Genomic DNA, 14,355 nt, shown 5'->3' on the forward strand with positions numbered 1-14,355 from the left:
AGCAAGGACACAGCAGAATCTTGGTGCATCGGTCGGTCCTTCGCTTCCCTGACGGGTGCTGCACACGCTGTTCTCATCATTCTATTTGGTTCTTTCTTCAAGTCGTTTTCCATATTCCAAGGTATGATGAAGTTAACGATGAAGGTAACGTATGATGAAGTTCCCACGATCTGGGAGCCTTCAGGTTGTACTTCCCCGTCCATGCAGTAGACGTTCTTAATGAACTGTGTCTTCTTTCGGTTTTTTCAATCCTATTCTCTTCCCAGCTTCGTTCACGTCCTTGAGTAACGTCTCTAATTCATTGGTACTTCTCGAAAAAGAATGATGTTATCAGCAACGCGAAGATTCGAGAGGAATCTTCTGTCAACACTTATGCCCCTCTCTTCCCAAGGAAGTGATTTCATAATCCATTGCAAAGCAGCCGTGAACAGCGTTGGTAAGCCATCGCAGTCGAGTCGTGCATGTGTCGTCTCCAGGTCCAGAACCAAAGACCTCCAGATGACCAGCAGAAGATTTGATCGCCTCTCAAGTCGGTCGTCATGAAATCCGACGTCTAAGATGGCAGCGCACAGTGTGAAAGATACTGGGGCAGTGTGTATGCTAGATTGCCAGCAGACTTACCCATGCCGAGTTAGTTCTCATCGCAGGCCGTCGTCAACTTATATGGATCAGATAGCCACCTTGCGACATTTCGCTAAGACGGTGGTGAGTTTTGGCGTTGAGCAAATCATATTCCAGTATATTGTAGACAAAGGTTCTCGTTACCAGTTCCTGTACACTACGATTTCCAGAGTTTTGCCCTGGTTCTTGACCTTGGTTTGAGAACGAACTACGATATGTACATCGTAATCATGTTCATTCCTTGCGTACTGAGTGAAATCGACTAGGACCAGGGAATCTCAAAAAATGCATTTGTTCTTTGGCGGGACTTCTTTCATTATAGCCATCCCGCTAATAGCGGAAATAACACTGATTCTTAATGTAGCAATACTAAGAAAAGTTTCAGGTTTGCAAAGGATAGAAAAACATCCACGGCAACTCGTTACTTGCGTACTCAGTGACATCGTTCTAAAAAAAGCTTTATTTCTCTGAAGACAAAGCTAATTATCCAATAGAGCGAATACTAAAACCTATCTTACAGAGTAGGAGAGCATCAATGTTTGAAGAACTTCCATAACTGAGTGGCCACCGATAACTCAAAATAGGAGCATGCAAAGCGAAGTGCTATTTTGTTGAATGTTCGGCATTCTAAAACAAACCATCGAATAATCACATACAAACGTCTTTGTACAAAGACGATGTACAAATGAAAGTAGTTCCCTAATCCCAATGAAATAAGCAATGAGAGCAGAAATGACTGGGAAATAAAACCAAACATTATAAGTTTGAGAAGCATAAAAAAGAAAGGCTACAATTATGATACCTAGCATTAGAACGAAACAGAAGACTGGTATCCGCAACACCGTACATAAAATTTTTTGAAAAAAAAGTTTTGAAAAACTTCTAAAAAACTCCAAAACTTGAAAACTGAAAAGAGACTGTTAGAAATTATTAACTTGAAGAAACAGATAAACACTCAAGAACCGAATAAAAAAAACGCTTACAAGTAAAGAATTGTGTCTGTGGCGAAATATGAAACTTTTAATTTAATAAGGTAAAGACAAGGGTAAGACACCTCAAAAAAATTTAGAAGTAAACGTCGTCAAAATGAAAGCCATATGAAGATAAAGAGGTCAATAATGCTCGTAATTGCAAGAAGATCTGTTTTAACATCAGAACATTGATATTCACCCTGTTAACTTCAACACAAGGGGATCTAAAACCCGACGAAATATCCATCAGGCCACAAAGATAGATAGGTTTTTTTTTTGGAAACCACTCGAGATATGTAGTCCGGTGTAAACGATGTGAAGCCCTCCACAGCTGTGAAAGCGGTTGCGCTGCAAGCGGCACTGTCTCCTCCGAGGCGGGGCCCTTATCTTTGCAGCCCGAAGGCAGCACGGGAGGTTCTCGATCGCAACCGCTAGTTCCATTGCAGCACTTCCAGCATATCCAAATGCACCAAGGTTCAGGATGTTTCAATACGATTGATTCGACACAGTTATTTGATATACTACGAGTACAAAAAAAAGGTTCTCAATGCTATAAGTAATGAAATACTGCAAACTCCTTATCTTAAAAAGACTCGAACCACCAAGAAAGCTGCTTTATGTCTTTGTGTCTTTAAAATAATCTGAAGTAATACCAGAACAATGATAACAAGCAAGGAATATTCCGACTCTAGGGTAAGACTTACTCTTCCACTCGTACTCTAACAAAAACACGATTGCAAAAGTTGGGTATACAGGGTCAAGCGTACGTTGAGGATTTCTCATTAGGAGGTTGTAAGAGTGGTGACGGAGTAGAATGGGGGGGATGGTAAAAGGGGGGTCGGAAAATCAGGAAAAAATGAGAGCAAAGAGGTAAGGAAGACAGGGTTGTCGATTTTAAATAAACACAAATTAAGGTGTGCAAAATTTTCAAACTTTTCGGGTCCCGATATCTGCGACTAAAAAAATGGAAGAATTGTCTCAAAGGATGAAAAATGTTAATGGTGTCAAATTCAATACATGGGATCGAAATAAGTTTGTTTAATATTCGAATTAATGATTAAGAAAGACTTGAAGAAGCGGTTGAGGAAGAGTAGTGTAGCGAAAACAGCTAGCTAACGTTTAGCTAAAATGAGGGTCACAAACCACAAAATGTTCTTCTTAAAGTTATTCTTTATAATTCTGGCAATGAAACTAGCTTTTTGAGCCAATCTTGAAGATGGACGAGCATGTTCCTGCTGCTCTAACCTATGCTTGATGACGTCGGAGACGCTCCGGTGGCTCAGACCGTGCAAAATCATGTCGTCGTACGTGCGTGGTAAGGGAGTCCACTTTACCTGTACGAAAAGAAAAGCCTTCAGGAAGGAGAAGAAGTTCGTACAAAGAAAAAGTACCAGGCAGTAGTATCCTTTCTGGAATATCAAGTTTCTATAGAAAAGGCTCTCGGTTACTTTTGAACTAGCACAAATATTCGAGTAATTGAATAAACGTGATGCAATACAATGAAACACATGAAATGTGATGCTATGATAAACTAACGTGATAAAAGTTGTGAAGATAATGAAATAGAAAACAACATTGTTTTCAATGCAGTTAGCTACCTAAAATTTCTGATACCTTCAAGAAATCAATCTGTTGGCAGATCCATAAGATCTAGGCACTAGAAATTTGTGAGTTGTTGTTTTATATGAAAGTAATGGAACTAACCAGAGGTAGCTTCGTATTAAGTACTGAGAGACCATAGGAGGCAAACTTTATTTCATTAATAGCTTGCACATTGATTCGGCACTTGTCCGTTATGGCCAATTCAATATATTGTCATGAACTCAGTATATTGTCAGTGCACCGGAAAGGAAACGAAAATTTGCTCAGGATGACAATCGAGATCTTCAGAATCTAACGGGGACGTCCTGTCCGGCACGACTTTCTCAGCCCTTGCTCATGCGGGACGCGGTAAACATTGCCATATTACGGTGGCGTTCCCCCGCATCTCTCACATCGCATCCGAAGACTATAGGATTGGGAATGGGATCAAGGGGCAGCCTCGAGGCCCCTGAAGATGCGTGACACTTCCCCATCGATCGCGCGATTACGAAGACTTTGATAAGGACATCTCTTGAATAGCTTTTACGTACTCCATTAAAATAATCAGTGATGCGTGTAGCGAACAGTCAGTCGATGGTGCAATATGTCCGACACCACTGTTCTCTTTCGTCTCTTCTGTAGTCCGTTATTCCTGCTTCAGCCTAACAAAATCCGATCAGTAAAGCAAAAACTTATTTAGCAAAACCACGGTTATTCTAATTGTTAAAACCACCTCTTAATAACATCTATATTTGGCGAACTTAATATGTAGTGCTCTAAATACAATTTCAGAAAAGTTGCCAGTCAAACGTTCTTCTCAGTTTTTTCTCCGGTTTTGCAAAAATCGAGATTCCGGCAGAGATCAGGCTATCCACTATTTGTAATCACTGACAATGAGAAAATTGTGTGTACGAAGTAGAAAATAGAGTCCTTTTTGATCCCTCCTTCCATTTTGCAAGAACGAAATAATTCCAGCTGTGATCGAACTTTCAACCATTCGTTTCCATTGTCGATGAGTAAAATTGTCTGCGAATATTGTCCATGTTCGAATGTCCTTGAATCTTGTTAAATTTGTAGCTTTTATATTGATCTGCTTCACTTATGGCCAAGAATTTTTTAACAGCCAACGCTTCGGCCTCATTGCCATCGTTGCAACCTGAAGAAGTCAAACCCATCAGTAATTTATCCTCTCAAGTGCCTCATCACCTCCAAAAAGTATTGAAACGATAAGCGTACTCAAAGACCAACACATCGTCTAGTGCTTACCTCATTTGTTTGTAGATGAGGACGTAACAGACCACGGCGCACCACAATTATGAATCACAAGGCTTTTCTATACCCTGGCGGCCCGCAACGTAGATCAAAACCCGCACAGATCTTGATAAGGGGCTAGTTCGCTTGTGATCGCAGTGTACTCATCCTTTCTGTTTATTTTTGGATTTTTGGGGAAAATCCAAAATGTCTCTGGTATCCTGCACGCTATGATCTCAGACTCCGAAGATAACGTCGTAACTTCTACTACCTCTGTTCTATCTTCTTATTCTATCTTCTATCTCTGTTTCGGAGTTTTGATTAGATATTCTTGGGTGTGCTCCAAGCTGGGAGAGAGTTTAGATTTTGCGAGTCTATCTATTTGCTCCTTGACTTTGAATACACGGAGGGTTTCCCCTATATAATAGTCACAGCACGACTTGCACGTGATACGACACATCACTCTTGATACCATGCAATCCCGTTCTCCGCCATGTGGGCAAACCACGCAGCTGAGAGTTGTGGAGAGTCGATCATATGCAGGATTGTGTACTAGCTGGCACTTTAAGTTCGCTAGTGGCATTTCTACAACTTTCACGTTGGTCCCGTAGACTCGCGAAGGCAACTTCGTACGTTCTGTCCATATCATCAGATATGTAGGGCAGGCAGATCGGAATCTTTTCTGGACCATCCACTACTTTGGAAGGGATTTCATGCCTGTCAAGCAACACAGCCTCCAGTCGGGTACCCATTGGATATTGACACTTTGTGGGCCACATTTACAAACTACTTTTTTCCTGGGTACCGCTGCCATTCCTACCGCCGTTCTGTATATGTTGCCTATGACAGATTTTTCATTTTACTTGAATGCGCGGAACGAAAGTGGATTAAAATGTTTGCTGCTGGGTTTTTGATATCATTTAGTCTTTAGTCCCATTTCGCAGGTAGATGTGGACATTCAAAAAAACTAACCAGTTCGCTTTTCTTTTGTGAAGTTAATGTGCGGACCCTGCTGGTTAAGAAGATTGGAGCCGTGTCAAATTCAGCCTGTATTGACCAGACGGAGCAACAATCATCAATAGTAGTAGTCTAATACAGTAGAATAATAGAAAACAGATTAGTATATAGCTGAATATCAGGGAAGTAGCTTAGAATATAGTAATTACTTCCGTTTCGCCTCTACCCTTAGACGGAAGGAGTAGAATACAGAATAATAAGTAGAGAATAAGTAGGAATAACAAGTGCTATTCACTCCCGAGGTTCTTCAGTAAGGAAGAGTGAACAGAATGTGGAACTGATATATAGCCTGCTATTTATAGCCAGCTAAGGCGCCAAAAAAGGATCAATATGTGAGTAAGTGTTAGGTCAAGGAGATCATAAAAGAGACTAGATACAAGCGTATTAGTAAATGTTTTAAAACTACGTATTCTATATAGTTCAGGATACTTACAAATGATATGTTTGTTATTAATAAAGCATTTAAAAATAGCCTGAATAAGAATGTTCTTGTCATATTTTAAAGTACTCAGGAGCTTGAGCATGATCTGTAGTCTGTCTATAAAATCTTAAAAAGAACTACAGTTCCTAGATATTCGGAGAGTCTCAGCATATATGATAGCAGTTTTAAGAGTATTAGAAATAAAAGAATTGCCATGGCAGAATCTAGAGACAGTAAAATTGAATGTCTGTCTTGTTGTATTGTTTAGTGTAAAAATGGTCGTTAGAACAGCAAATATGTAGGCCTAAAAAATAACATTCATAACCATTAGTTTTTTTTGTACCATTAGTTTCTTCCAACGTCAAAAAATTATGGTAAGTTTGGTCTAGAATATTTGTAAGGATTTTTCTTCGGCATTATGTATGATTAGTAGATCATCCATATATCTAAATGGATGAAAATCAAATTTGGATTTATGAATAGTAAATGCGCAAATGTACTCATAATATGAGAGGGTAGGGTCCGCTAGAAGTGGACTGGTATAACTACCTTGTGAGATACCTACGATTTGTTTAAATAATCTCTTTCTTAATAATCTCCTTTGCAAAAACTGTTCTCAAGAATATATTCGAGTAAAGTTATAAGGTCATAAATGCTATAGTTTCTATAATTAGGTTTATCTATAGATACATTGGGGTAGAATATTTTGCGTTTATAAATTAAAACAAACGTTTTTCGAGCGTTTTTGAAACATATTTTGATAATTTCTATGATGTTTCTGATAATGACCGCATGAGGAATGTTAGTAAACATGTTGGTAAAATCTGCAGAAAATAATTCAAGCCCATGTCCTCTTATGAATGTTATATCATAAGTTGTATTTATGTTATCAATAGACCAATAAGTGTTTAAGCAGTTTTTCTTGTTATAGACGGCTTTAGTGTAATTACGAAAATGTCTTTTAAAGAAGTAGAGAATATTCACTAATTCTAATGGTAAAGGTTTGACACGGCTATTCGAGGCATTGTGATGAATCTAAATTTAATAGGTGTTTTATGCAATTTTGGGATAGCATAAATATCTGGAAGATTAGGATCGTTAATATTGGTGAGACCTGGACTTCTTATGTATTTGGCGTGTTTATCAAGTATATCTAAAGGAATATCATGTACTATTTTATAGTAAATGTTGGAAGAATTGTAAAGTAAGCTCTTTAAGGATAGAAATAAGGTAATATTTTTGCAGATAATGCCATAATTAGAACTAGCTTTATCTAAGGAGCAAATAATAAAGTATTTTTGTATGTAATTTAGTTCTGTGTAGTATGTGGAAAATTCAATGTTACTAGTACTGCTGTAAAGAATGAAGCGGTAAGTAGTATATAGAAAGTTCTTATAAAAGTTAGAAATGCTATAAGTGTTGTAGTCATTTAATTTATACCTATTTTTTATTCTAGATGTTACAGTTTTTATGACGTTATCCCATAGATGATATATCTGTGTAGTAGTAAAATTCGTATGTGGTCTGAATTTTGCATCTTTGCTTAGTATGTTAAAAATTTTATAATTTATAAATATATTAACATCACATGTTAAAACAAGTTTATGGTGTGTGTCAATAAAGTTTTTAAAGTTACCACAAGCACAAGGGATGGTAGTTATATCTAAATCTTGAATATTTTTGAGAAACTTATTGTAATTATATATCTTAGTGGATATGTGTTTGAGGTATTTGAATATTAATCTAATTGGGAGGACTTATTTGTTACTGTTATTCTGAATAATGTTAATGATGAATTTATTATTAAGCATTCTGGATAAATTATGGTTATCAAGTTTAGCAGAGTAATATGGAATCTTAATTAAGATATGATTATTATTAAATGTGTTTTTATGTCATAAAGTATATGTAGGGTTTTTAAATTGGTAAAAATATAAAGTGGAGACTAGAAACGTTTTCTGTAAATTGGATATTCTGAAAGAATGGGGATCATACGTGGATAGGTAAATGAGGTTTTGCTTAAAAGACTTGTTTTTGGATTTAAGATACTTGTAAATGTGATCAAAATGAGGATTAGATGTGAATAGATCTGTTATTTCTTTTTTAACTTCTTCTAATTTATAAACTTTTTCTTAGATTTCTTTTTATGATTATTACCTCTATTGTTTCGATATTTTATAATTTTAAGATTGTAGTAAGGATGATTTTTATTATAAGTTAAAGGATTATTTATGTGAAAAATATTCCCATATCCTTTAATGTTATCATTAAAACCGAAAGTGTATAGAGTCATCGTCGAATGTAACGACAATGTAGCAGCGGCTTGCGGTCTAACGTAGGCTTTCCGATTTTGGACATAAAAGCAACGGCAAGAGTGGGTGCCCATGGCTAGGCCTCTAACTTGTCGGTAGTGCTGTCCCAACCACCGAAAAATCGAGCAATTTAGGCATTCGTTTATCAGTGTCATGATCTGCCTAATGCTAAATCCGTATATTCTCGAAGAGGCCTGGTACTGCGTGAGAAATTCGTAGACATCCTTTTGTAAACACGACCACGACGTCGTTTACAACGTCATTACAGAAGTGACGTCAAAAGACTATGACGCATTCATGTTCATTCATGTTCAAACGTTGTACTGCGAAGGTGGTTGAAGAAGGTGTTGAAACCACTTAGATGAACAGGGACATATCTCCTCAAGTGATTTGGAATCATGTTGAGCAGCTAGGAAATTCTATCCGTGGGGCCCCCACTATCACTTATGATAGGTCTCACCTTAATGTCGCGTGGACTGTTTGAAGCGAAACCATTTGCAGAGAGCTTGTGGGTTTTCATAAGGGTGTTGGGCTGGACATACAGGCAAGTCATTTTTGAGACGCGTAATAGGGTTTTTCGGTAGCCCTGCTGCTCCAGCTGTTTCAACCCAAACTTTGTTCAGACTGCGATATTGTTTTCGAAACTCATTGGCGGAGGATGGGATATATAGATCGTCATCCTCAAGGCGTTGTCTCGTTATCACTATGTCTAGTTCACGTTATAAGACAGCAAATTCCCCTCCATTGTCACTAACGGAAACCTTTATGTTCCCAGGTGAACAAAGATTGCGAATCTCACGTAGGCCTCGGCGTTGCGCAACAGAATGGTTGAGATCGATCTCTTCTCGTGAAATGCTCCAAAGCGGTGCACACTGATGTTGCAAGCACACGGATATTGTTGCCTACAGTAGCATTGGGGTCCAATGAATTATACACTGTCAAAGATTGCTCAGCGATTCTGTTTTCATCTCTTTGTTCTTCTTCTTTTGCTCTCATTCGCAACCTATCATGAATCAATCGGAGGCTGCCCACGATCTTGCATGATCCCTCCGACCTTATTGATTGCAAAGGTGTGAAATTAGGGCCAAGATATAAAACAGGAAGCGCATCAGCTGAGATGAGTACATTGCCAATCACAGAAGTACGAAGTTAACTTTGTGCTTTGTTGTTTACAACAGTGGTGGCGCCGTGGTCTGAACATACAGAGGTCACTCTGATAGGTACAATAGACTTCTGATGTTGCTGAAGGTCTACTAATCGTCTGAACTTTTCTTGCAGTCTAGATCTAGAACTAGAGCGAACACAATCACGTACGGACTTTGACCTACCCACTATTCTTCTCCAAACGCGTTCCAGCACAAAACGTTCGCAACATTGTTCTTTATACCCACACTTCTCCGACAACGAGAACTTGTGATCTTGCCTTGCCTTCTATGTCACACGCAGGAGTTGTGTTAGACTTTGTGTATTTGCCGTCTTTCTTTGGAGACACCTCTTATCTCGTGAAGTCGCTTATTGGCCGTGAATTTAGGCCTAACCTGATGTTGTTGACAGCGGCGGAGAAAATGGATAATCTGTCTTTCTTAGAAGATTTTTTCTCTCAAAGAAAGAACTTCCTTTACCATTCCGAAGCAGTTTGCTTGCACATCTGAGTTGTTTGTAAATATTGAATAATAGTGTGAAAGTTGTTTGAAAACGTGTTATCCGCCGTTCTCAGCTTTTTTTATTTTTCAAAAATTGTGTCGTCAAATACATACATTAGTCATCTTTTGAAATTATATGTTTAAATATGTACTAACAAACTTCTAATCTTTGCAGTAGCGTCTGTGGCGTCCACCTCGTGCTAACGTCAGCTAATATACCTGGAGGATGTATTTGGTGAGTAGACAATGTGGTAGACTTTGGTGAGTAGACTTCTAATCTTTGCAGTAGCGTAGTAATGTGGTCATGGCCTACCGGCAGCATCTTCGCCAATCCGACTGCCCATTAGTTTATTTTTCTGTGTTATCTTGGCACGTCTTTTAATATTTACGCCTAATAATAATCATCCATTGGATCTGTTTATACACTAATCGCATTATTTACAGATGTACCACAATATTTCAGCCATATCTTCTGAGGAAAGGTTTGTACGTCTTATTAAGTTTTTCCCCAAACGAAGACCTTCGAACGAATGGCTGGCAAGGTAAAAAAAAAAGTTGAGAGATGAATGGCCCACTTCCTCACCTACGACGACGACGACAAAAACTTCACTCTCGGATCAATTGCATACATTGCTAATCGCACTACTGGCAAGGACTTTTTTTGCGGAAACCTTTTTCCAGTCTATTTGTGAGTTCTTTTAAAATTCAATGTTTTCTGAAATCAACATTGTCTCTGCTCAGGCTTGCGCTGTGAGACGAAGGCGGAAACTTTTCGGGATTACTATGCTAGAAGAGCGTTTAACAACGTTACTGTTACTATTATTCAAATTCGCTCTCTAAAAATGTCCGAGACTGCAAAACTATTCTATTAAAAACTCCGGTTTTACATCAGTGGCATGACTCGATATTGATCTAATTGGAGGACGGATGTGACTACTTGTACAAAGCTATTTTAACATATGTTGTCCTTAAACATGGTAGAGAAGGAACTACGATCTGACGGGACTAATCTAAATTAACCGGGCAGGAACATTTTGTTGTCTGAGTGACGGAAGGAGATCTAGGCACCATCTCAATATTGTTGTGGTGTACTGCATATATGAGGTAGCAGCGCTGACCTTTCACGACCGTCTCGATGTCGTCGATGAGTGTTCTTTATTCTAGCGGTCGTCGCACCACGACTGGAATCCTAAAAGTGCGATCTGATAAAAAATAATATTCCGCTCTTTGGCATTGTTGTCTGCCTACGTCTTTGATGGTTCAATTTCGCAATAGCGGAGCATCTCAGTTTCACTGTCGTTAATATGAAAATTTTAATGAGATAGATAGTAGGGTGAGCTGAATGATGCGTTGCCGTGGTGCGATATTTGTTCCCGTTTGATTTTAGCTGCATTTTAGGTAGGTGATTTTAGATAGGTGAAAGTGTGCGAAAATCCGAAGAATCGAAAATCCGAAACAATAATCCGAAGACTTCGAGCGTGACTATTTTCGTGTTTCAGGATGATAATTGCTTTTGTCGCTGTACTCCTTAATTCGCTGGTAAGGATAAAATTGCTACCATTCATTTACTCCCCTCCCGGTCGCTGTTACTGAAAAAAAAATGCAAATCCTTATGTTTGAGAGTTGCTTTAAACTATCCTTTGGCAGATCGCAGAAAAAAAAGTTGAAGCGATGACCGTACGTGACTGACGCTTCGCATGGAGATATGGAAGTGTTATGGAAGCATGGAATTATGGATTTGACAAAAATCTGCCCTCTCTCGGAAAATATAAAAACATTTAAAGCTATTTTAGATTAGGTCTAGGCAAAAAGAAAAGAAGACATTCGTATGCTTTTGAAAGAGAGACAAAAAGCCAGAAACATCTTGTAGCCATATAAATGGGAATTTGCAGATAGCTTTTATGTAGAGTTGTTAATAATGGCGTTCGGCGAAAGAGCAGTCACAGGTTGTTTAAGATGTTTCCAGAAAATTTTTAGACAAGTTTATCTCTGTAATTAAACACCGTTACATGTTTGAAGAGTTTTGTGGGTAAATAAATACATGGGGAAACTAATTCCGCCCATGCTAGATCCGGAGACAACCATTTAGAAATTTTTATACTGTCAAGTTGTCATATCTAAGAAATTTCACCTTATGCTGGAGGTTATCTCGCATCGGCGTCGATGAAGTTCATGAGTTACTGCAGTCTACAGAACCACACGCTAATCGCTTGAGTACGGTTTAGAGAGTTTTGAAACTCCGATGAATGTGTTTGTTAAGGAAGAAAAGATTATACATATCTGAATGAGTTGCTGGAGTGAAGTGAGTTGTTAACTGCCCACTCATGACAAATTTTATAGCCAAAGATAGTTAGTATCGTTGTGTTTAGTATTATAAACGATAAAGTCACTGGCGTATCAATCCACTTGGAATGCGTCAACGCGTTTTATTGCAATTCGTAATCGTTGAGGTTTTGGAACGGGTGTTGACCTATACAAAGGCTTGCGGGGCCAGTCGATGATCAAGTCAGTGCTGTTGTCCTCTCAGACAGGTCCGGCACCGATTTATCGGCATAGAGGATGAAAGGATTGCTTGGTATCAGGGTGGACTCGAGCCTTCGATTGTGGGGCAAAAGCAGACCTCTTTACTGACTGCGCCACTCCAGCCCCGTTTAGTATTATAGGATTTAGATATATATGTACGTATATATACATATATACTTACATATAATAATGTATATGTATATATATATATATGTATAATATATAATATATATATATATATATATGTATATATATGTATATATATATATATATAGAGCAGAGGATTTTGACTCCTCTTTCTTCTAATGCAAAACCAAGAATCCGCGTACTGCAACACTGTGAAGATCTGTGGGAGCACTACTCCGGACATATTTATTAGCTACATTTTATGTTTTCTTTAACATTTCTCGTGTCCTCTTTTGTTGAATTCAGTTCCTCATAGTTTTTCTGTTTTTTCTTTATATGTATGTATGCATGTATGTAGGGAAACTTGCTATTTTTGTTATTTATCCTTTTGTTGTCGTGCTGCTGATTTTTTCTCACAATTTTTTCAATTGGATGCACAATTCGAATACTACGGGTAACAATCCTTTTCTTGTAGTCGTCTTCATTATGAACCGCTGTTAATTGCGTGTATTTTTAGAAGTATTGTTTAGGTTATGTGGTGATTGTTCCTACACATTTACGCGAGGTGTTTGCTGAGTTTTGTGAAGTGTAGTCTGTTTGGTGTTCTTGTGTGTGATGTGACACAGGGATCCATTGAAATTGAATTATCTGACATCCTGTGACATTCTAGGTTTCATTGCAACTTAACAAACGTTAGCACCATAGATGTGATATTCGGAGGCGGTGCTCCGACTATCTCATCTATGGTATGTCTATCCCTTTTTCTCGTGGTAACCGGCGGTGCCTTCACTTGAACTGTCACCCCCGGTCACCACGAAAAAAAAGGGGTAAACAGTTTAGCATGTTGAGAGATGTAAGAAATTCGAATATTTCCATTGCAGATATTCGCTTCAACGTAAGAAGCAAATGCACGACGGAACAGTCGGAAAAGAAGGAATATTCATTCATAATTACCGTGTAAAATAAAATAATGTTAACCATGAGATTAAAATCTTAGTCACTTACCTGCCTTCTGATTACAGTATCGCAGTAGATAGAGTACAATAAGCTACGAAATGAGACATTACCGAGAAGGAACCACCGAGCAATAGAGCGAGAATGTGCAGTCAGAGCGTGATTTTTACAGCAACAAAATTTCGCTGAAATAAACAACTAATATTTCCGTTCAGAGGAAAAATCGTACAGCAGTGAAGGGTATCTGGAGATACCCTAGAACATGGCGGATCTACCGATACACAACACATTCATTGCTTTTCATTACGAGAAATTGGGGCCCAAAGTTAGGCATCAAAAATTGAGTGTTTCCAGTTTTGAGCACATGACTTTGTTTAAATAACATAAGGAATCAGAATAAAGATAGCGTAAGGAGATAGAGGAGAAATTCCTCTACAAACTGGTACCAAAATTGTCATCTCACTTTGACGACAAATGAAAAAAATAGACCTGAAATTGGATATTTCGGATCATCTATCGTACTTGGGATCGATGTTTCAGCTAACTGTATGACCACAGGATAGATTTCGTAACTCTGCAGCAGTGACCTCGCAAGTATTCGTTCTCTAGTTACTAATACTATGGTTCCACCTTTAGTTGGTTGTGTTAAAATTATTGCTCCGCTCATTTCACATCATCGACATTCCTACATATTTCAACCTGCTTTTTAAGTTCCGTCCGCATAAAATTGGTAAAACAAATTTTTATAGAATGAGCAAACACTCATTGTTTCACCACGAACATGTTTATCTTGCTCATCTTAACTCTTCTTACTTCATCCTGTTTATCAAATATAAACTGATGGCTTTGTCTGTTGTTCGTAGATGTTACAAAATCTACTTTTCCTTGATTTTTAAAGAGTTCGAAATCATGCCTGTCGCTCAGGAACTCCAATG

At 38.2% G+C, this 14,355-nt stretch overlaps 1 protein-coding gene across 1 annotated transcript; it reads right to left on the bottom strand.

Annotated features, from left to right (window-relative positions):
* Positions 1-2,837: 2,837 nt before the first annotated feature.
* On the bottom strand, positions 2,838-4,348 carry RB195_011050 (uncharacterized protein; the record flags this gene model as incomplete). Its single annotated transcript, XM_064192308.1, has 3 exons — positions 2,838-2,926; positions 2,984-3,001; positions 4,168-4,348. The coding sequence occupies 3 exons, from the start codon at positions 4,346-4,348 to the stop codon at positions 2,838-2,840; spliced, it is 288 nt and encodes a 95-aa protein (XP_064049891.1).
* Between the last annotated feature and the right edge of the window lie 10,007 nt (positions 4,349-14,355).

Source organism: Necator americanus, chromosome III (assembly GCF_031761385.1).
Source record: "Necator americanus strain Aroian chromosome III, whole genome shotgun sequence".
Lineage (NCBI taxonomy): Eukaryota > Metazoa > Nematoda > Chromadorea > Rhabditida > Ancylostomatidae > Necator > Necator americanus.